General features: G+C 45.0%; 1 protein-coding gene across 1 annotated transcript in view; it reads right to left on the reverse strand.

Annotated features, from left to right (window-relative positions):
• Positions 1-24,609, reverse strand: part of SUMO2 (small ubiquitin like modifier 2) — a 43,903-nt gene that overhangs the window by 12,626 nt on the left and 6,668 nt on the right. Inside the window, exons 2-3 of the mRNA XM_068264175.1 lie at positions 13,830-13,961; positions 13,395-13,466 (exon numbers count right to left, since the gene is read on the reverse strand). Coding sequence (XP_068120276.1) covers positions 13,395-13,466; positions 13,830-13,961 — 204 coding nt within the window. The remainder of the gene's footprint in view (positions 1-13,394; positions 13,467-13,829; positions 13,962-24,609) is intronic.

Here is a 24,609-nt window from a genome sequence, read left to right on the forward strand (position 1 = left end):
TTGGCTGCATGAAAGCCCACTAGAGGGCGCTCCGGAGGCGTTCTTCCGATCGCCTCCGGCAAGCAGAACTAACAAGGAAGGCTGCAATGAGCAGCCTTCCTTGTTTGGCTTTCCTCGTCGCCATGGTGACGAGCGGAGTGACGTCATGGCTGTCAGCCGACGTCCTGACGTCAGCCGCCTCCGATCCAGCCCTTAGCGCTGGCCGGAACTATTTGTTCCGGCTGCGCAGGGCTCGGGCGGCTGGGGGGACCCTCTTTCGCCGCTGCTCACGGCGGATCACCGCTGCTCGCGGCGGATCACCGCAGAGCTGCGGCGATCTGGCAGCACACGCGGCTAGCAAAGTGCCGGCTGCGTGTGCTGCTTTTTATTTCATCAAAATCGGCCCAGCAGGGCCTGAGCGGCACCCTCTGGCGGTAATGGACGAGCTGAGCTCGTCCATACCGCTAAGGTGGTTAACAGCCCTATGGGTGCTGCAGCTGCTGTCAGCGGTGAGGCTGGGGCCCTGTGGCTGGCCGGGCTGGCAGTGAGGCCCTGTGGGTGCTGCTGTCAGCGGTGAGGCTGGGGCCCTGCGGCTGACACTGGCAGACAGTACGCTACGCTAAACTCCCTACCTACCCAAAGCTAAACCCCAAAGCAAATGGCGCTGATCACGCGTGTTCGGGTATTTATGCACCCGAACACGTGACCCGCTCGGCCAATCACAGCGCGAGACGTGCATTCGACCGATCGTACGGCCACGTTCGGCCAAGGACAAGTTTGAGCCGCGTGGCCGAGCGTCCATCACGGACGCTGAGGTGTCCGGATGGTGTTCGCCGTGAACTCGAACACCACAAAATTTGCCGAATCCCGAACAGGGGCGAACACTTCTTGATCAACACTAGTAGTTAACTGTGTCAGAGAGCTCTCAGAAGAAGCTGCATGTTTATGAGCTGTCTGCAAGAGAGCAGAGGAAATGTAACTTGTTTTAATTGTCTGCGACAGCACAGCTTTTCATTTTTTTTGGCTTTCAGGGTAAAATACTATGTAGTTTGATATGCAAAAAACAACACTGGCTGTGCATTGAAACAGACACCCCTATGCAAATGATTTGTCCCAATAGAGCTAAACCCTACACACAGTTAAAGCTTTTGTCTCTGATATTTAATATGAAAAATAGGAAAATGTTTACACAGCTACTTAGACATTATTTGTACATTGTCATAACACTTGGGTATTGATAGTATTCCTTTAAATAAAAATACTTTTTTTGAGACTTCAGAGTCTCTAATGCTGGGGATACACGGTACGTTTCTGTACCGTGCATCGACCAGCTAATCCGGCCAGCTGATAATATTCAGCTGGCCTGATCAAGCCGCTCGACTCCCGCCCGCTCGATCCCCGCCGGCGGACAATGGCAGGGAATCAAGCGCTGATAAGTAAGCGCCGGCGGGGACGAGCGGCAATCGATCTGCGCGGACGAGCGGGGACGCAGCTGGGGTCGATCCGGCAGCTAATCGGCCGCCGGATCGACCCGTGTATTCCCAGCATTAAGGACACCTGAATTGAGAGGAATATGATGACAGCCATATTTTTTCCTTTTAACTACTTTGGCCTTTTGGACGAATAGCATACGTCCAAAAGGCCGCATGTGCGCTCCCGGCCCGCAGTTCGTTAGCCAGGGAATCAATGAATCGGGACATGGTGCCCGATAATTGATCAATTTCCCCCACAGAAAAAGCAACCGCTTCTCTCAGAAGCCTCGCTCTTTCTGCATCTTACGTACCCCCTACGTCCCTCTAAGCGTACATGCTACTATACGAGTGACGTAATGTAAACAAACTCATCTTGTGGCCAAATAGTAAAACTACATCTACATTTAAAAAAACAACACATATTAACATAAAAAAAATTACTATTTACATACAAAATACCCAAATAAAATGTTCAATTAAAAAAAAATTTAAATTTACCTAAGGGTCTAAACTCTTTAAATATCCATGTAAAGATGAAATATTTCTTTTTTATTATAAGCTTGTAAATAGTGATTGATGCAAAACGGAATAAATGCCCTTACTTCCAAAAAACATTGTCGCCATACATTGTGACATAAGTTAAACGGTGTAATACCCGGGTCTATTAGGCAAATACAATACGTGGGTTTTATTTATGGAAGCATGTATTTTAAACCTATAATGGCCGAAAACTGAGAAATGAATTTTCCTTTTTTTCTTATTCTTCCTGTTAAAATGCATTTCCAGTAATATAGCTCCTAGCAAAATGTACCACCCAAAGAAAGCCTAATTGGTGGCGAAAAAAACAAGATATAGATCAGTTCATCGTGATAAGTAGTGAAAGTTATAGGCGAATAAATGGGAGGTGAAAATTGCTCTGATGCATAAAGTGAAACACGACTGAAGGCTGAAGTGGTTTAACAATACCAATTGCCTGCCAGTTTTGCTGATCTCTTTGGCATTATTGTCTAAATCACACACCTGAATCAAGCATGTTTATTTAGTCAGAACACCTGATCTGCTAAAAGTATTAGAGGCAAAGGGCTTAACAGGACAGCCAGGCAAAACGCATTATTTGAACTCCTTGGCGGTTATACCAAGTCAGGCTCGGGTGGGGAAAAAAAAGCCAGGTGCGGTAATACTGATCCTGACTCATGGTAGCCGCCGGGAGGTCTGTGCAGAGTGCTATGTGCAGCGGGCCTTTTAACTCACCTCCCCCTGGATCCAGATGCCAGTAGCCATTCTGTCTTTCGAGGCTCTGCCTGCTTTGGGTGAGATCACCATTTGTCATGACGACAGACGGCGATCTCACTACAGGGACACAGTGCCACCTGGAGGGAGAACTGCATCGCTTGATTCCAGGAAGGTAACGTGCAGGGGCTGCTGCAGGCTCTCTAGCAACATGATTGTTTTCTGTTTTAGTGTCTTCAAAGTCAGCAAAAAAAAAAATTGCACTGCTTTTAGACCCTAGAATCTAGAAAGAATCATACCGCCGGAGGGTTAAATGGAAATGTCAGCCTCAATATCCCCTCTCAGTTCAGGTGTGCTTTAAATCATAAGTGGCACACACGCAAAAGGAAAAAAAAAGTGTTTGATAATTGCCTATGGAGAGGAAAGGTTCAGGATCCCACAGAATCTTCATGGTGCTCCCACCATCCCCCTTTACAGCGCTGCCCCCCCGTGAAGTTCTGCTCCTCGGCAGTCTTTGGAAGTACTCACGTCCTTGAGTACTTCTGAAGGCCGACGCCTCCTCACTGCACTTGTGTAAGCCCTGACTCAAGCCCTCACAGTATGGATAGGCCATCTTCACCATACGGCTCAAGGAGTTGCACTGACGTCATTCAGACTGTACTGCGCAGGCGCAAACCTACTGCGCCTGTACAGTACAGTCTGGATGAAATCAGCACGACTACGTGAGCTACACGGAGCACAAGTAGGCCTCCTGTACTGGAGGTGACCCCGGGCCACCAGCAGGGAGCAGAGCTGTGGCGAGGGCAACGGACGGCTGCTAGGGGCTGGAGGAAGCCCCAGGTAAGTGGATTTTTGGTTTTTATACACCTTGGACATGTCCTTTAAATCAAAAGCTCACTAGCCCCAAATTTTACAAGCTCTCAAAACAGTATCCAAACTGTATAAATGTGAATCCCATTGGGTACAATATCAAATGCTTTGCCCGATGGTATCTAACCTCTCGAAAATTAGCTTTCTCTCCAAATATGTCCCATTTGCTGGACATGCCATAAAGAAACTGGAACTCTGGTTCACGTTATGGGAGTACACAGAAATAAGGACGTATGGATATGCAACTACCTAGGTGTAGGAAGGAAGGGTTTGGGTTCCTGGAGAACTGGGCAGACTTTGCAGTCGGCTACAGGTTCTACAGCAGGGATGGGCTGCACCTTAATGGGGAGGGTGCAGCTGCATTGGGGGAGAAGATGGCTTAACGGTTGGAGATTTTAAACTAGGATCTGGGGGGAGGCGGGAGGATAGTCTCAATACGTAGACAAGATAAGGTCAAAAGACAGTGGGAACCTAACTATGGGGGGTGGAGAGGGGGGTGGGGACAGTGCAAAGATTAAGGAGGTTGGTAAAACTTCAAGTAGCCCATTTCATGTAAACAAAATTGGTAAATGTGGTGGTAAAAATATAAAGTGCATGGTAACCAATGCTCGGAGAATTGCAAATAAAATAGACGAACTAGAGTTCATTCTGAATGACAAAGGCTATGACATTGTGGGAATAACCGAAACATGGATGGATGAAAGCCATGACTGGATAGCTAATTTAAAAGGATACAATGTGTTTAGGAGGGATAGAACAGGGAAAAAAGGTGGAGGGGTTTGTCTCTTTGTTAAGAATTCTTTTACAGCTGTCCTCAACGATGAGATGGAGGAAGATTGCGAAGATGTGGAGTCCGTTTGGGTAAATATTCATGGTAGAAATAAAAGTTGCCAATTGCTTATTGGGGTATGCTACAGACCACCTCATATTAATGAAGCTGCAGAACTGCGATTACTACAGCAAATTGAAAAAGCTGCAAGTAAAAATGAGGTCATAGTTATGGGCGACTTCAACTTTCCAGACATTGACTGGGGTAATGAGGCTACCCATTCTGGTAAAAGCAGCAGATTTCTGGCAGCACTACAGGACAATTACTTGACTCAAATGGTAACGGAACCAACTAGGGGGAATACGTTGCTGGATCTGATCATTTCTAATAGACCAGATAATGTATCAAATGTGCAGGTTCAAGAACATTTGGGAAATAGTGATCACAACATAACGTTTGATCTGGTGACTGATGGGCCACGGGGCAGCGGGACCACTAAAAACTATTAATTTTAGAAAAGCAAAGTTCAATCAAATTAGGCAGGCACTAAGTTTGGTGAACTGGGATAATGTACTACAAGGGGAGGACATTGAAGGGAAAAGGCAAGCTTTTAAACTTATTCTCAATATTGTAGTATGTATATCCCATATGGAAACAAAATGTCTAGGAATAAAAAAAGGCCTCTATGGATGAATAGAAAGGTTAGGGATAAAATGAAGAGGAAAAGGAATGCCTATAAGGTCCTAAAACAGGAGGGGACCGAGGCTGCACTAAGCAGTTATAAGGAGTGCAATAAAAATTGTAAAAAATAAATTAGGCTGGCAAAGATCGAAGCTGAAAAGCTAGGGATATCAAATCTAACCCAAAAAAGTTTTACAAGTACATCAACTCTAAAAAAAGAAAGGTTGACTGTATAGGACTCCTAAAGGATGAGGGTGGGAACTCAATGGTGGATGACCAAGGTAAGGCAGAGTTTTAAAGGGCCCTTTTCCACCAGCGCATTTGCGCTGGCTGAATCGCAAAAACGCAAACCGCTAGCGGTTTGCTTTTTAACATAGGAATCGTGGTAGGTCATTTCCACTACCGCGATTCGTTTTTGCCGGGAACGCAAACGCGCGGCGGAGCGATATTTGCCGCGATTTTGCTATGCAGTGCATAGCATAGCAAAATCGCGGCCGCGAACGTAGGGGAATCGCCGGTAATTGCGATTCAGCAATCGCTAGCGTTCAGCGTGAACGCTATTGATTGCTAGTGGAAAAGGGCCCTAAATGCTTCTTTGCTTCTGTCTTCACAAAGGAAACAGCACTGTTGCAAATTACAGAGGCAGAAGAGTCTCAATCTTCTAACTGTAATATTAAATACTTAACGCAGGAAGAAGTGAAGGCAAGACTAAATAAATTAAAAATATAGACAAGGCACCTGGCCCGGATGGCATGCATCCTCGGGTCCTAAGGGAATTAATTTCAGTTATAGATAAACCCCTTTATCTTATCTTTTGTGATCCCTCTTTCAACTGGCAGAGTCCCAGTGGATTGGCGTACAGCCCACGTTTTCCCATTATTTAATGCGGAATATAACCCTGCATTTCAACTTTGCTCTAAAACATTATTTACAGTTTATTATATGCAACCAGCATATTTTTTTTTTTACTAGGCCAGCATTGGAAGGGTTACACAGAGCTTTAAAGTTCCTGGAGATTTCTGCAGACACATCCGAAGCTGACAGATACATTTTGTTTACATAAATGTATCTAAGTGTTGAATGTGACTCACTCTCTGACTGAGAAGGAGCTGGAGGACAGCCAAAGTGTGTAACATTTCTCAATAGATACATTTAACTAAATAGAATGTAACAATCTGAACTTCTGCATATCTCTCCACGGAACTTTTAAACCTCTGTGTTTAACCCTTCCAATGCTGGTCTAGTAAAAAAAAAATGCTTTTTTGCATATAATATGCTGTAAATGTTTTAGAGCAAAGTTGAAATGCAGGGTTATATTCCGCTTTCAGAAGGGCAAAAAAATCAGATCCAGGAAATTATAGACCTGTAAGCTTAACATTTAAGTATGCAAACTATTTGAGGGGTTACTAAGAGATACTATACATGACTTCATAGTAGAAAATCTTATTTCTCAGCATCAATATGGGTTTACTAAAGACAGGTCCTGTTTGACTAACATGCTCAGCTTTTATGAGGTAGTGAATGCTAATATGGATATTGGGAATGCTGTAGATGTGATATACTTGGACTTTGCAAAGGCCTTCGACACTGTTCCCCACAAAAGTCTGGTGCAAAAGATGAGGATGCAAGGACTGGGGAAGAGTCTGTGTGCATGGATAGAGAACTGGCTAATGGACAGAAAACAAAGAGTTGTGGTCAATGGATCGTACTCAAAATGGGAGACTGTTAGCAGTGGGGTCCCACAGGGGTCTGTACTGGGTCCAGTGCTCTTCAATTTATTTATTAATGACCTAGTAGATGCAGTAGTGAGCAATGTTGCTATTTTTGCAGATGATACAAAATTGTGCAGAATCATCAACTCTCAGGAAGATCGTGTCATATTGCAACAGGATCTGGATAGGATGGCTATATGGGCACATAAATGGCAGATGAAATTCAATGTTGAAAAATGTAAAGTCATGCATTTTGGTCATACCAATGGTCTAGCACCATACAAAATAAATGGGATACAGTTGGGGACATCAAACTTGGAGAAGGACTTAGGAGTACTCATCGACAACAAGTTAAATAATCGTACTCAATGCCAAGCCGCTGCAGCTAAAAAAAATTTGGGGATGCATTAAAAGGGAAATAAAAACTCGAGATGCTAGCATAATATTGCCCCTATTTAACTCTCTAGTAAGGCCACATCTGGAATATGGAATTCAGTTCTGGGCACCACATTACAAAAAAGATATTGCAGTTGATAGTGCAGAGACGAGATACAAAATTGATATGTGGGATGGAAGGTCTCGCTTACCAAGAAAGGTTAGATAAACTGGGTTTATTTAGTCTAGAGAAAAGACGCCTTAGAGGAGATCTAATTAACATGTATAAATACATCAGAGGGCAATATAATAGCTTGGCAGATGAGCTTTTTGTCCCTAGGCCTTCTCAAAGGACTAGAGGACATGATCTGCGCATGGAGGAAAAACGTTTTAGCCATTTATTTAGGAAAGGGTTCAGTAAGAGTGATTAAGATGTGGAATGCATTGCCACAGGAAGTCGTTATGGCAAACTCTGTACCTACATTTAAAGGGGGCTTAGATGCTTTCCTTGCGTTCAAAGACATCCATGGCTACAATTACTAGGTAATGCCGAATGATGTTGATCCAGGGATTTTTATCCGATTGCCATCTGGAGTCGGGAAGGAATTTTTCTCTTTTGGGGTTAATTCGACCATGCCTTGTAAGTGTTTTTTTTCGCCTTCCTCTGGATCAACAGGGATATGTGAGGGAGCAGGCTGGAGTTGTACTTTGTACTGGTTGAACTCGATGGACGCATGTCTTTTTTCAACCATAATAACTATGTAACTAGATACACAGATGGTCCCAATTCCAGAATTAGTATTACTAATAGGCATAAACCTAATTAAGCTAGATATTCTCCCCCTGTTATGTCACCTCATGTTAGCAGCTAATCATCTAAAGGTGGCCATACACTGGTCGATTTGCCATCAGATTCAAACAACAGATAAATCCCTCTCTGATCGAATCTGATCAGAGAGGAATAGTATGGTTGCCTTTACTGCAAACGGATTGTGAATCGATTTCAGCATGAAACCGGTCACAATCTGTGGTGGTGCTGCCGCTGCCTCCGCACCACCCGCATACATTACCTGCTCCGGACGGCGCAAGTCCTCCCGGTCACTGCTGTCTTCTTCTCCGCTGGGTTCCGCGCTCCGGTCCGGCTGGCTTCACTTCTTACTGTCCGGGGAAGTTTAAACAGTAAAGGCCACTCTACTGTTTAAACTTCCTGCTGGGGCAGGAAGTGAAGCCAGCCGGACCTGAACGCGGAACCCAGCGGAAAAGAAGACAGAGGGGACTCGCGCCGGCCGGAGCAGGTAATGTATTGCATCGGTCGTCGGGTAATCGATCGCCGCTATCGACTCACTCCCGACCCGCCGACGATCGAGAAAAGTCTTCCGCACGGGCGGCTTAACGGGAACGATTGATTTTGGATCACAGTGATCGAATCTGCTGTATATCGGAGGGAAAATCATTAGGTGTATGGGCCCCTTTACTGCCTCAAACTGAAAACAGCAGGAAACCCCATCTATCTCTGAATTGATCAATCTGGTAAAGAGAAATCTATACTTAGAAGGGCCTCATCAAAAATAGAATGCTATCACCCACTGAGTCGTACTCTACTCATATCTTACTCATTATCCTACAGCTTTGATCTTTCTGTAAATAAATTGTACCTCTAACATGGTTCGTGGTTATTAAAGGTGTCCTCATACCATCATGCAGTGATGGACTTTATTATAAGTTTAGTTTTCCTCTTCTTTGGTTATATGTTTGGTTAATTCTAATCAATTTGTACTCTCACAACTCTTAGTTAAGATTGTTATTCATCTAGATAATTCTCTGGTAGTCATAACCTGGGACCCCAGAGATCTCAATCATATTCTCATCAAGTGTTGAGCCCCGAGTGGCCTTGATAATTAACAATAGATGAGATACCTAATGTCTTAATTGTTTAGTAATCAATCAAGTTTGTGTTTGTATTGTTGCTCATGTTTATCCATTTGATTGTACCCTGAATCTCAAACTCACGGTTTTATTTTACCATTGTATACTTCAATAAAACTTTCAATCAAAACTAAAAATGGGAAAAAAAAAAAAAAAAAAAAAAAAAACTACACCAGGGCATGATGCTGGTGCGAGGTGATGAAGAGAACTGTGAAGGCTCTATGGTATCCAGAGCCTCCCCTCTCCATAGGTGAGCATCTTTATTGTGCAGATTTAGATTTACTTTAACCTTCTGCCGCCCGCGTCACGCCAGTTTTGCATGAGATCGCGCGCATGGTGCGCGCGCGCATCTCATGCTCGTAGGGCGGAGCTCCGCCCCGCCTTCAGTCTGAGCGGCTATTGCCGCTCGGGAGACTGTTAGATGGCGATCACGCCGTCTATTTACTAGGAGCAGCGCTGCGATGAGCAGCAGCGCTGCACTGGGGACAGCCGTGTGACACGGCTGTCCCCATGGGGGACAAGAGAGCAATCGGCTCTCATAGGCAGAAGCCTATGACAGCCGATCGCCATAATTGGCTGGCTGTGGGGAGGGAGGGAGGGAAGAAATTTAAAGGAACAGGGGTTTTATAGAAAAAAAAAACAATATTTATTTAAAAAAAAATAAACATGGGGGGAGCGATCAGACCCCACCAACAGAGAGCTCTGTTGGTGGGGAGAAAAAGGGGGGGGGGGGGGATCACTTCTGTGCTGAGTTGTGCGGCCCTGCAGCTTGGCCTTAAAGCTGCAGCGGCCAATTTTGCTAAAAATGGCCTGGTCACTAGGGGGGTTTAGCCCTGCAGTCCTCAAGTGGTTAAGACTAGCTGTAACTCATGTCATGGTGCTGCTTTCTGGATTATGCACTTTAATTTGGCTCTTAGAAAAAAAATAAAAATCATGCTGCCTATACACTATGGCCTCGATTGATAAAAGTGTGCGGTTAATGAAATCCGTGCGGGAAAACTCAGCGCACGGTATTTCACACTTCTGGTGGTCATTCATAAAATTTTGTCAGTTGCGATAACAGAGCGGAGATCTCCCGCTCTAGGCTGGCGGAAGGCATGCAGAAACATAGGAAGCTGCCGGAGTCCCTCCGTGCGCTGCTCTGTGCTGCTGCTTGGGAGGTCTGTCCCATTCACTTGCATGTACTCTGCATGGTTATCGCTAAATCCCGAGGTAGCGGTAATCCCCGGCTGCATACCGCTTGCGGTAATTTTTATGAATGGGCATTTTGTTACTTTTATTAACATAATCACCGCACAAGGCAGTGTTTTATCGCTCTGCTCGCGAATTTCGGCTTTTCATGCGGAAACAGCCTTTATGAATACACATTTTGCTTAGTTGTCGGTAAAGTCATATGTTTTCAGCATTTCCGCATGCGGGAATGCTTTATGAATCGAGGCCTATGTGATCTTTAATTTATACAAGGCTAGGAAAATACAATAGTAGTTTGTGTCTATGGCTATGTTCACAGTGGTGTGTTGTGTGTGACTTTATGGGGGCATGATCACACAAAGTCGCACTGTGATAGTAACTTTAAGCAGGGCTGTGGAGTTGGGCAATTTTGGGTGCCTGGAGTCGGAGTCGGGAAAAAATGCACTGACTCCGACTCCTAATGAATTTGTAACTGTAATTAAAATAGAAAATATGATAAAATGTTCTATTTCTCAGATAATAGTCATTAAACATAATGTATAAATACAGTATATATACAGTAATAGCTGTCCACAAAAATGAAATAAACCAATCAAAATTAGTTACTTGTGCTGCTTCAATAAAGCAGTTCCCGTATTTTTAAGGTCAGATATACATATCTGATTGTGACTGTACAGTATATATGATGTGTATACAGGAATCTCTTATATATACTAAACAACATCTATGCTGTAAGAATACAGCCTAATGTGCAGCTGTGTCACTAATAGAGATGGTCAATGAGATGGAAATAATTCTGCACTGATGTTGATTTATGCAAATGTATGCACTCCCTTTGCTGATGAAATCAAAAATTTGATATGTTAAAATTTGGTTTGGTGACTACAAATTAAAGGGTACCTGAAACAGATGAAAAGTTTTATACATAGCTGGGGCTTCCTCCAGCCCCTTTCAGGCTAATCAGTCCCTCGCTGTCCTCCACCACCCGAAACTTCTGCTATGAGTCCTGGTAATTCAGCCAGTCAGCGCTGTCCAGCCGCATGCCGCTTCCACAGCCAGGAACATTCTGCACCTGCGCAATAGTGCTGCACAGGTGTAGTATGCTCCTGGCGGCAGAGTGTGTGCATGCGCACTACGCCCGACTGGCTCAAGTACCTGGACTCATAGCAGAAGATCCAGGTGGTGGAGGAGGACAACGAGGGACTGATTATCCTGAAGGCGGCTGGAGGAAGCCCCAGGTATGTATAAAACTTTAATTTCATCTGTCTCAGGTTTACTTTGTTACACAGTAGTACTATACTCTACATATGCACTCCCCACAGAGCTGCAGGGAATCCACTGAGAATGTTGTGCACATTGAACACAGAGGTGTTGTCTGTCTCCCATAAACCTTGTTCAGATTGTGCATGAAGAATGTGTAATAGAGGAAGAATCTCCTCATTCCCCTGCAGAGTACCTGCACATTCTTACATGTACCCACACTTACATTGCCTAGGGCCTGATAGATGTTCTTTGTTCCGGTTTGTACCTTTTACAAGTACTCTTACCAAGGACTAGTTTTAGTCTAAAGGGAATAAATATAGTAGTCTACATATCCTTCTCACTTTAGTTGTCTTGTAAAATTCCTAGGCGTTGGCAGTTAAGAGACGAATTTCATGTTATATACTTTTAATCAACAAAATTGTAATATGCAAATTAGAGGAGTCGGAGGAATCCTAAACTGAGGAGTCGGAGGATTTTTGGACCGACTCCACAGCCCTGACTTTAAGCAACGTTCTGAGTGCATGCCATGTGCTGGCACTACATGCTGTGTGTTACCACATAACATGTGCATTAACAGAGGCAGTGAAGCATATTTTTAATTGACTGTATGCAACCTAAAGGTCACATGTATCAATCAATGCATGGTTTGTACAGGGAACGCAATGCAGATTCCACTTTGAACGTGGCATAAAAGTGGTCATACACAAATTTTCCCATTCAATCTCTGGAAGATTCTGATGGAATCTTCCATCTCTGGAAGATTCTGATGGAATCTTCCATCTCTGGAAGATTCTGATGGAATCTTCCATCTCTGGAAGATTCTGATGGAATCTTCCATCTCTGGAAGATTCTGATGGAATCTTCCATCTCTGGAAGATTCTGATGGAATCTTCCATCTCTGGAAGATTCTGATGGAATCTTCCATCTCTGGAAGATTCTGATGGAATCTTCCATCTCTGGAAGATTCTGATGGAATCTTCCATCTCTGGAAGATTCTGATGGAATCTTCCATCTCTGGAAGATTCTGATGGAATCTTCCATCTCTGGAAGATTCTGATGGAATCTTCCATCTCTGGAAGATTCTGATGGAATCTTCCATCTCTGGAAGATTCTGATGGAATCTTCCATCTCTGGAAGATTCTGATGGAATCTTCCATCTCTGGAAGATTCTGATGGAATCTTCCATCTCTGGAAGATTCTGATGGAATCTTCCATCTCTGGAAGATTCTGATGGAATCTTCCATCTCTGGAAGATTCTGATGGAATCTTCTAGAAATCAAAGCCCCAACAGGTTACAAGAAAAAACAAAAACATTGTGTTGAATGTGGGCAGGCCAGGAGCGGTGGTAGAATGATGGGCTGCAAGCATTGTGTGGTCCAAGTTGCAGCCTCTGCACCTCAGGTTTCATAAGCTGGTTATAAAATAAAGCTGCATGTCAGTTTATCAATATCCTGGCATTTTTTTGTTTTGAGCCTGAACTACAGTATGTACCTCTAATTTTAGCATTTTTGCTTCATCCTCCAACTACCCATATACCTTTTAATGGAAAATGAATGTCCGGTTGAACTTTTCAGTCACTACCATAAATTTTAGTAAGGAATAAATGCAAAGCAAAGATGCACACTTGTAATTTTTTTAAGACTAGAACCCATTTACAGTAATTGCACCAGTTGAAGTTGGCATAATGAAAACAGGCTGAAGCATCAGTGAATGCCAAGAGATTTCTAAGCTGAGGAACTAGACAGACATGATGACTACACATCTGATCTGCTTCAAAAAGCGAGCAATGGCTCTTTATTACAATCTCTTACAGCTTATCAATAAAACTTCAGTTATTTTCAAAAAGTTACATTCTCTTGCACACCAGTAATTATACTACTGCATGGCTAGACAAAAACAGTATTATTATTTTAGATAAACAATTACCTGAGCTGGTGTGTCTGTTTCATTTATAGGCTGACCATCAAACCGGAATCTAATTTGCCTCATTGACAAGCCCTGGACAGGAAGGATTAAAAAAAAAAAAAATTTACATAAAGGATAATCTGTAAATCTTGGCTAATAAAGCAACTTACAAAGATGCATGTGCTAAATACACATGCTAGTTTTTCATTACCCAAAAATATCACAATTGTTTGAAGTGACTAAGGCCAAGTTCACAGTGGTGTGGCGTGGCATAACGGCTGCTTTGCAACACGACTTGCCGTACTGCAAAGCACCAACTTTGCAACGTACGCAGTGCGGCGGGTGTGTTGTAGTATAATGGTGTGTGGCAATGTAAGACTGCATGCAGTGCATTACTGCAAAATGCGCACATTAACAGCTACACAAGCCAGAATTTTATTACTAGACCATATTTACCTGACGTTCACAATAAGCTTTCATTAGCTTATTGAGCGGTGTATGTCTCTTGATTTTGAATTGCACAACAGATCCATCTTGACCAGCTACTTTCAAGTTGATGTGATCGTTGTTCTCAGTCTTCACACCTTCCTGCAATCAATATATTTAATAGTCAGTCATGCCTGCCATCACTTACACTGGTGTATTGCTACAAGCATCACAACCTAATACATAGTGCTGAAAGACAATCATAATTACAGTTATCTAGTCGGGGGGAGCAGTGGCCCTCAAACTAAGGCCCACGGGCCGAATGCGGCCCCAAGGCTTTTTTTACCGGCCCTCCACACAAAATGTACTACTTATAGATGTGGCAGTAGTGCTGGCACCATGTTTCCACGTGGAAGCCAGCATTAAGTAATCCGCTGGCTTCCAATCCAATTCTGCATTAGGTGGCACTGCTATCCAATTTTATGGCAGGTTGTCACCTGGGTTATGCTTCACTGTCTGGTGCGCAAAAACATTGTGGTAGTGGTGGGGTGGTTAGATGTAGTATAAAAGCAGTGCGCGTGCGTGTGTAGGAGGTGGATAATTTGCAGACCTTGCAATTACTGAAGAAAGGGGGTTGTTTTGGGGGGGAACTTTTGAAAATACAATATGTATTTTTAACACTAATTGCTTTGCATGTGGGATATTGTGTTTCAGGCGCTGTTTACACTACCTTATGCTGGGGATACACGGTACGTTTTTGTACCGTGTATCGACCAGCTGATAATACTCAGCTGGGCCGATCATACCGCTCGACCCGCGCTGGCGGACAATGGCAGAGAATAGATAAGGAAGCGCCAGCGGGGACGAGCGGTAATCGATCCGCGCGGACGAGCGGTGACGCATCTGGGGTCGATCCGGCGGCTAATCGAGCCGCCGGTCGACCCGTCTATTCCCAGCATAAGTTCAATGCAATTTTTCTACATAATTTTATGTACATTTTGACCCTTGACATCCTAAAGTTTGTTAACCCACCCTTGACAAAAAAAAAAATAAAAAAAAATTGGGGACCCCTGCTCTAGAGTCTCACTGCACCTCAATCCGGAGGTAGGAAAAGCCAGATCTGAAGAAATGATCTCCTTGACTGGATCAAGAAATAACCTTCCCACACCTGGCAATCATAGCGGTGGATGTCCTTCAACGTAAGGAAATAACCCAAGCACCTTCTTTATGCAAGTATAGAGGAGTTTGCCATTACCCTTCCTGTGTAAAGATATTCCACATCTCAACCACACCCACATTCTCTCTTGTACTTCCCATAGACCAGGCATGGGCAAACTTGGCCCTCCAGCTGTTACGGAACTACAAGTCCCACAATGCATTGCAGGAGTCTGACAGCCACAGTCATGACTCATAAAGGCAAATGCATTGTGGGAGTTGTAGTTCCGTAACAGCTGGAGGGCCGAGTTTGCCCATGCCTGCCATAGACCTAGGCATTGAAAACCTCATACTCTACCATTATTCCATATTACCCATGTGGCGCATCATGTTTTTATTTAACGTTTTACACACACAGGAATTTTATTTTATTAAGCAGTTGCTACTTGACACTGAATACGGTTAAAGAAAACCTGAACTGAAAATTAAAAGTCAAAATTAGCATACACAAGTCATACTTACCTTCCATGCAGTCTACTCCTCAGTGTCTTTCTCCTGTCCCGCGTCCTGTTTGTTCACTGTGATCAAGGGAATTTTCCGTCCCCCATTTTGAAAATGGCCATTACCCATAACAGCTTTCTGGTCAGCACACAGTTAAACTGTAACATCGCCCACTTGAGCCATAGGGAAACCTGGACGTTACCTGGTACATCAGTTTTCCTCTCAGCTATAACTGACAGCAACTGATATATTTCAGATCTGACAAAATATTGTCAGAACTGGAAGGGATTATCAGAAGAAAATGGTGAGCTTCTAAAGAAGAACTGATGGCAAGGTAACTGTGTAATGTTCATTTGAAGTTACCTCATGTGTTTTTTATAAATATTTTTACTCAGTACAGGTTCTCTTTAAGTTATCAACTGGTATTCCTAAGACATGCTCTGAAACTGAGGCTCACAATTAATTTATATCAGGAATTTCCATTGTGCAGATTGTGAACTACCAGTAGATCCTGACCAGCACTACATTTTCCATTCTGTATATACAATTGTGCTCCTAAAATTGTACAAAGGTAGATCATTATGACTTGCCAATTGGCCTGGATGGTCCTAGGAACTCCAAATCTTGCCAAAAAATAAAATTGCTTATATTAGCCTGGAGCTAGAGCCACCGCATCTTTTAGGGGGACTTACACAAGTTTAAAGATGACCCCCAAATTCAGTACATTTAACCTCCCTGGCGTTCTGGACGAGTTAGGCTCGTCCAGAGGTCACCGCTCAGGCCCCGCTGGGCCGATTTGATTAATTTTTGTTTTAAAACACGCAGCAAGCACTTTGCTTGCTGCGTGTTGTGCCTGATCGCCGCCGCGATGTAGGGCCCCCCCAGGCGAGACCCCGTGCATACGCTCAACACAAGTTGGAGGGCTGTGCCGTTCTCTCACCATATGGGACACCGTGCAGTATCATCAAGTGGGTACCCACACAGCAAGCTACACCGGAGGTGGCAAGAGTGACTTTCTATTTGGAAGCTATTCCCTATCCCTGTGGAGATTTTTGCTTATCTAATTGAATATCGCTGCTGTGCAGGTGGACTCAGTGGCCCCTATGGGAGCAGCCTTCCAAGCATCACGCACTGCAATTAAGTTGAGCAACGCTTAGGAGTGAGTGGGCGCCATTGTATGGATGTATGGATGGACGCATGATGCCGGCCTAGACTAGATAGTTGCTGTCAAGGTTAGAGCATCTCACTGTTGGTGCCTAGATACTCCGCAAGTTTTTTACTGGTTATTTTATGAAGCTGATATTTGCATGCAATCAAGCTATGAAATTGTGTCATTTTTGTATTCATCAATAAATTTCTACTATTTGATCTATACATCCTGAACCCTAGCCAAAATCTTTTATATTAATTGCATACTTGAAGGGTGATGTATAGCAGTATAATGCCTAATCAAGAGTAGTATGGTAGGCTTATTGTGTGTATCTGTGTAGCCACCATTCCTTGGAGATAGTGTTCTTAATTTGAGACCCCGTGCGCTGCCTGGCCAATCAGTGCCAGGCAGCACTGAGGGGTGGATCAGGTCTCCCTGTGACGTCATGGCGACGGGTGATTGCGCCAGCGGGGATCGGAGAGGTGGGAGGGACGCCGCAGGGAGGGGGGAATCATGTAGCTAGCGCTAGGCTAGCTACATGATAAATTTAAAAAAAAGTGCAAAAAACGTTCCCGCGGCCGCAGGAATCAGAATGCCAGGAAGGTTACGACCCGATACCTCTGCTGATCCCCCTCAAGCCCCACTGGGTCCAGATATTGCAGATACAGGTTTTCCAGTGAATCTTAAGGTAGCCATACACTGGTCGATTTGCCATCAGATTCGACCAACAGATAGATCCCTCTCTGATCGAATCTGATCAGAGAGGGATCGTGTGGCTGCCTTTACATAGTTACATATAGTTACATAGTTATTTTGGTTGAAAAAAAGACATACATCTATCGAGTTCAACCAGTACAAAGTACAACTCCAGCCCGTCCCCCACATACCCCTGTTGATCCAGAGGAAGGCGAAAAAAACCCCACAAGGCATGGTCCAATTAGCCCCAAAAGGGAAAAATTCCTTCCTGACTCCAGATGGCAATCAGATAAAATCCCTGGATCAACATCATTAGGCATTACCTAGTAATTGTAGCCATGGATGTCTTTCAACGCAAGGAAAGCATCTAAGCCCCCTTTAAATGCAGGTATAGAGTTTGCCATAACGACTTCCTGTGGCAATGCATTCCACATCTTAATCACTCTTACTGTAAAGAACCCTTTCCTAAATAAATGGCTAAAACGTTTTTCCTCCATGCGCAGATCATGTCCTCTAGTCCTTTGAGAAGGCCCAGGGACAAAAAGCTCACCCGCCAAGCTATTATATTGCCCTCTGATGTATTTATACATGTTAATTAGATCTCCTCTAAGGCGTCTTTTCTCTAGACTAAATAAACCCAGTTTATCTAACCTTTCTTGGTAAGCGAGACCTTCCATCCCACGTATCAATTTTGTATCTCGTCTCTGCACCTGCTCTAAAACTGCAATATCTTTTTTGTAATGTGGTGCCCAGAACTGAATTCCATATTCCAGATGTGGCCTTACTAGAGAATTAAACAGGGGCAATATTATGCTAGCATCTCGAGTTTTTATTTCCCTTTTAATGCATCCCAAAATTTTGTTCGCTTTACTGCAAACAGATTGTGAATCGATTTCAGCCTGAAACCGATCACAATCTGCTGAGCTGCCGCTGTCGCCCCCCCCCACATACATTACCTTAAGCCTGGTACCGGGCATCTTCTCCGCATCGCCTCCCGGCTGGCATCTTCTCCGCATCAGCTTCCGCATAACTTTCTGTCACTCCAGTAACAGCGGAAGTTCAAATAGAGCGCCCTCTATTTGTACTTCCGCTGTCACTGCAGTGACACAGGAAGTTATGCTGGATGCCGGGTTGCGGAGAAGATGCCAGCCGGGAGATGATGCGGAGAAGATGCCGGGAGCCAGCTTTAGGTAATGTATATCTGCGTCGGTCGTACGCCGCTAGCGATGCGCTCCTTACCCGCGCCGTTCAACGGTAATTTTCCGCACGGCGCAATCGACGGGACCGATCTATTTCGGGGCGAAATAGATCGAAAATTAGCATGTTGCATGAACGATTTGACAGCAGATTCGATTCAGTGATCGAATCTGCTGTCGATCGGCGGGTAATCGGCCTAGTGTATGGCCAGCTTTAGACTCTGTTGGGACATTCTAACATCTTAGGCCTCGTTCACATTGCGTTCCGCTCACGTGGCCGTTTTTAGAGGAGTTATTTTTGCTCCCGGTGCTCGGGTGGGCGATTCGTTTTTGTGCAAAACTGGTTTTCTAAGGGTTTTTCCCGAGCGGTTTTGTAATTCACTCCCTGAAGCAAGTCAGGAAGTGAACTCTTTGACCCGGAAAAGAATACAATGTATTCTTAAAAATGATAATGCAATCGCTGCACAAAAAGATTGAGAGCGTTTTGCACTTTCTTACACCTTCCATTGAGGCAGAATCCTCAAAAATGGTCCGCGTACCGCTTTGCTGTCCGCCCAGCGCACGACCCGCGCTGATATGAACCTTCCCAGACATTAATTGCAAAAGCATTCGGGGGAGTTTTTAAAAAGCACACGCAGGAGAAAAAAAAAATTGAGAAATCGCCTGCAGTGTGAACTAGCCCTTAAAGCAGTGTTCAAAACCCTGTCCTCAAGGCCCAACAACTATGCATGTTTTCTGGAAATCCACACAGGTCAGCTCTGCTGAGACACCAATAACCTCACCTGTGAATTCTTGTGATATCCTGCAAAACATGTACTGTTGGTGGGCCTTGAGGACAGGGTTGGGAAACTCTGTCTTATGCTGGGCATAGACGAGTCGACCCGGCGGCTCGATTAGCCGCCGGATCGATTCCCGCTTGTCCACGCGGGCGCTCCTTATCTTCCGCTCGATTCCCCGCTATTGTCCGCCCGCGGGGATCGAGGGGGCTATCGAACCTGTCGGATATTATCAATTGAGCCATCAGCGGCTCGATTGATAAGGAGGTGTCAACCAGTCTATGCCCAGCATTAAAGGACACATGAAGTGTGAAGTATATGGACGCTGACATATTTACCAATACCAGTTGCCCGGCTGTTCTGCTGGTCCTTTCCCTAGAATACTTTTAGCCATAGACCCTGAACAAGCATGCAACAGATAAGGGGTTGCTGATTGTCAAATTTGACAAGATTAGCTAAGTGCTTGTTTTTGGTGTGATTAGGACACTACTGCAGCCGTAAGATCAGCAGGGCTGCCAGGCAACTGGTATTGTTTAAAAGGAAATATAGCAGCAGCCTCCATACACTTCTCTCTTCAGGTTGCCTTTAAACATTAATGTACCGCTTTTTGTTTTTTTATGTACACCAGGGATGCATTTTAACTAAACTTAGGATATAGCCGTTAGGACTTAATTTTAAATTAGGAGTAGATGTTAGGACTTCTGGCCTGGCTTTCTAACAGTTTCTGTGTGTCCCACACACTAGAGAATAAAAACCATGTGCTATATGGTCCATGGCCTAGTGCCCAGCATCTCCTACCACATGTAGCTTGATTACACGCAACATGGAGAGTAAGGTGCCAGCACTAGAGGGAGCAGGAGACAGACAGGATGGTCCACTGGGCTCTGGCGGGGGGGGGGGGGGAAGGGAGAGCACAACTTTTGCATTTACACACAACTTTTGCATTTACACACTAAGCTGGTGGAGCGCAGGAGGGGGAACGGGACATATAGTGGCAAAAGGTGACAGGAGGAGGCATAGGGAAGCACAGTGGGGGAGAGGAGATATAGGGGGACTGAAGGAGGTGTCACAGAGGTACACAGTGGAGACTGTCTGCAACTTACACAATCCAGACCTTATGATATCTGCTCTCCAGGGCAGGGTTGCCAACCTAATTTCTAATTTTTGACAGACAAAAGTGCTAAAAAAGCAGAACACCCAAAATTTTGGATGGACAGGGGGTGGAGTCAAAAGCACACTTTTAAGTAGAGTTGTGGGTGGCGCTAAGCTCTGATCATTATTATTTTTAGTATTTATATAGCCAGGGCTGTGCAGTCTGAGTCAGAGCAATTTTTGGGTACCTGGAGTCTGTAGTTTCATAAACTAAGGTAGTTGGATGATTTTTGTACCAACTCTACAGCCCTGTACATAGCACTGGCATCTTCTGCAGCACTTTACAGAGTACATCGTCATGTGCACTGACTGTCCTAATTGGAACTCACAATCTAATCCTGTCATAATTACCCTACCATATTATTATGTATTTATATAGTCCTAAAATCTGCTGCAGCACTTCAGAGAGTACATTGTCATGTCACCAACTGTCCTCAGAGGAGCCCACAGTCTAAGGCAGGGGGTGGGCAAACTTTTTGACTTGAGGGCCACATTGGGTTCTCAAGTTTGATGTGGGATTGGAGCTTTGTGATTGGAGCTCAGGACGCTATGGCGGGCTGGAACGCGAAGAAAGCTACGCGTAGCCCAGGTCGCGCAAGCGCAGTTGCCGTCGACTTGCAAGATGACAGTAACAAATACGAGCTGGCTGCGGCAGAACGGAAGATCGTGCAAGACCGGCGCGGGACAGGACGGCTGCTGGGGGCTTGGGGAAGCGCCAAGTGGAAGTTTGTTTTTCTCTAATTTCAGTTCTGCTTTAACCACTTCCGGATTCCGGGTGGTTTGGCTGATCTGTGCTGCGGGGGCTCTTCAGCCCGCAGCACAGATCAGAAATCAGGCAGGGCGATCAGACTTCCCCCCTTTTTTTTCCCACAAGGGGGATGTCCTGCTGGGGGGGTCTGATCGCCGCCGCGCTGCTGTGCCTAGCGGGGGGGCTCCTCAAAGCTCCCCTCCGCAGCACTAGTCCTCCCTCTGCCGTCCCCTGTGTGCGGCGCAGGACGGAAAGCCGTCCTGCGCCGAATAGGATAGGCTTTAGCCTATCAGATGCCGGCGATCCCCGGCCAATCAGAGGCCGGGGATCGCTGATCTCCACTACGGCGCTGCTGCGCAGCAGCGCCGTATATATGTAAACACCGGGGAAGTCCTGAAGTGGTTAAATACTATTCCTCCAGGTCGCCATGGGTAGTGGGGAAAGATGTGATTTGGCTTCCAGCTATTGCTAGTGTTTTATAGTAATTTGTGCTTCATCTTTTGACGGCACCCAAATTACTCACCGAGTGCTGCCATAGCCGTAATTCGTATAACGGCCTATGGTGGTGCCAGCTACGCCCAAATCTCAGGTGCTGTTTTTACAGCACTCCACTCCCTCATCTTCCCTTTATGGTAGCCAGGAACAGGTGTTCCCAAGTATAGGTAGCCAGGAACAGGAGTCCCCCGTATAGGTAGCTAGCTATAGGTGGCACTGTTACAAGGAGGATTTTTGTACCGACTCCACAGCCCTTGTTCCATCTCAGACTCCTCAGGTTAGTATTTCACCAACTCTGACTCCTATAATTTGCATATTACAATCTTGTTGATAGAAGGTATGTAACATAAAATGCATCTCTTAACTGCCAATGCTTAGGAATTTTAAGACAACTGAACTGAGCGGAATATGGAGGCTGCCATATTTGTTCCCTTTTAAACAATACCAGATACCTGGCTAACCAGCTGATCTTCTGCCTCTAATACTTTTAGTCATAGACTTAGGCCTCGTTAAAATCATACACGCTTCTGTGCGTATTTGGAAGCGTATATGACGTGGTAACATGCAAGAACGGCAGTAGGGTAAAGACAGCCCTTCTGCCATTAACAAATGCGCTGCACAGCAGAACGATGCGCTTGCGTACTGCTGCATGCATTCTGTCTGCAAGCACAGAGCTGACCCATTCATGAACAATGGATGGGATCAGCAGTGCAACGGGTAGCAGCGCAGCATTCCGATCGCACGGCCATCTGCGCTGCATAGATGTGAACAAGGCCTAAAACTAGTCCTTGATAAGATTACTTGTAGTAGGTACAGACAGGAACAAAGAACATCTATCAGGCCCTAGGCAATGCAACTGTGGGTACATGTAAGAGTGATGTGCAGGTACTCTGCAGGAGAATGAGGTGATTCTTCCTCCTTTACACATTCTTCATGTACAATCTGAACCAGGTTTATGGGTGATAACACCTCTGTATTCAATGTGCACAACATTCTCAGTGGATTTCCTGCAGCTGTGGGGAATGCATATGTAAATGGTAGAACCACTGTGTAACTTAAAGGGACTCCGAGCAGTGCAGAAACTATGGAAAGATGCATATCATTTTCTCCTCTTTCCAATGATATATAAACCGCCGCCCTACGCCTTTTAGTTTTCGCTATTTTCGCAATTGAAATTGCCGCGGCCGCGATTTCTATCGCGAAAATAGAGAAAACTAAAAGGGCGTAGGGCAAAGATTTAGGTGTCACCAGAAAGAGGAGAAAGAGAGCTTTAAAATGATATACATCTTTCCATAGTTACTTGTATTACACAGGGCGACTTTTTCCTAAAGTCAGCAACTTCATTCTGCTGAATTGAGCTGCTGACACTGGGGAAAGTGTCGTCCTGTGAGTGCTCCGACTCCACAGTCCTGGATGGAACGCAGGCAGTAGTACGTGCAGCGATGGAATCCGGCAATGTATCTGATTACCCCCCCTGTCCGAGCACTCGCTGCTGCGCCCCCCACCCCCCTGAAGCGAGAACCGGTAATGAAAATGCAGTAAATCGCAGTAACCCTACTGTCACCCAAAGAGATGTTATGCTTTTACAGCTTGAAAAAGGGTAGATGACCCGAAACAGCGGAGCTGTCGCTGTCTTGCCATACACCATGCTGTTTCCTTTTAATCTTTGATATGGAATAAAGAGCTATTATATACAGAACACGGTGCTGACTCATTTGGGACAGGGCCCAGTGCTGTACAGCGTCTGTTGCTATGGAGTGTGAGGAGAGAGCACCATGTCAAAAATATTTAAAACAAATTAACTTTCCTATGGGGTTTCTCTGTAGCCCCCATCTCCATCTTGCAGCTGTAATGGCCGCACTTCAAAGTTGTCGGTCTCTGGTGTATGCCAGGGGTGAGGTGTTCCAAAGGCTCCCATGCACTACACAATTTTTACAAGCATGAACAGACAAAACCTCTCTGAAATGGTTTATCTGGATAGTCAACACGCGCCATACAATATTCTGCCAGATTTAAAGAGTCTGAAGTTAATCTAAAAAAAACAAAAAAAACCAGATACTTACCTAAGGAGAGGGAAGGCTCTGGGTCCTAATGAACCTTCCTGTTCCAGAGCTGGCTCCCCAGTGATGCTACGTACACACATGCGACAACAATTGTTCGTTGTGAACGACGAATGAACTTTTAATTGATGAAAGAACGACCTAAGTAAAGTCAGTTTTTAAAATGTGTGTAACGATCTGTTCGTTAGAACGAACGTTACATCACGTAAAGCAACTATTGCGCTTGCACATAAAAATGAGAAGTTTCATGGAGAAATAGCGAAATGCGCATGTCAAGCCTAGTGCGAACGTCCGTTTCCAACGATATACTACTTTTGCAAACGATCAGCGTTGGAAAAAATCTGCCAAGCTAGATCGTTCGTTTTTAACGATCTAGCTCGTCCGTCATTAAGACTTAATGGTCGTTGGTTGCTTTTTTTTTAAAAACGATCGTCGTTTGAAACAATCGGGGAACGATCGTTTCAAACGACTATAGTCGCATGCGTGTACGCACCTCTAGTCTCCAATTGATGGGTCGAAGACTGGTCTCTGGAACTGCAGGGGCCCAGGTCCTCCCAAAGACAGGCGACTTCGTAGTGCGCATGTGCAGTACAGAGACGCCCATCTTTGGGAGTGCTCAGGCTCCCGAAGCCTCCCGTGGCAGGAAACTGGAACACGGGAGCCAATGCTGGAATGCAGTGACCGAGAGATGAATGGGAAGGCTTATTAGGACCCAGATCCTTCTCTCTCCAGTGTTCTCCCCAGAATTTTTTTCCAGCCAGATGGTATGTTAAAGTAGCTGGGTGGGGCTCAACGGGGGGGGGGGGGGGGAATGAAGGACCCTGCTTACAGCATGTGTGTGTGTGTGTGTGTGTGTGTGTGTGTGTGTGTGGGGGGGGGGG

Source organism: Hyperolius riggenbachi, chromosome 12 (assembly GCF_040937935.1).
Source record: "Hyperolius riggenbachi isolate aHypRig1 chromosome 12, aHypRig1.pri, whole genome shotgun sequence".
Lineage (NCBI taxonomy): Eukaryota > Metazoa > Chordata > Amphibia > Anura > Hyperoliidae > Hyperolius > Hyperolius riggenbachi.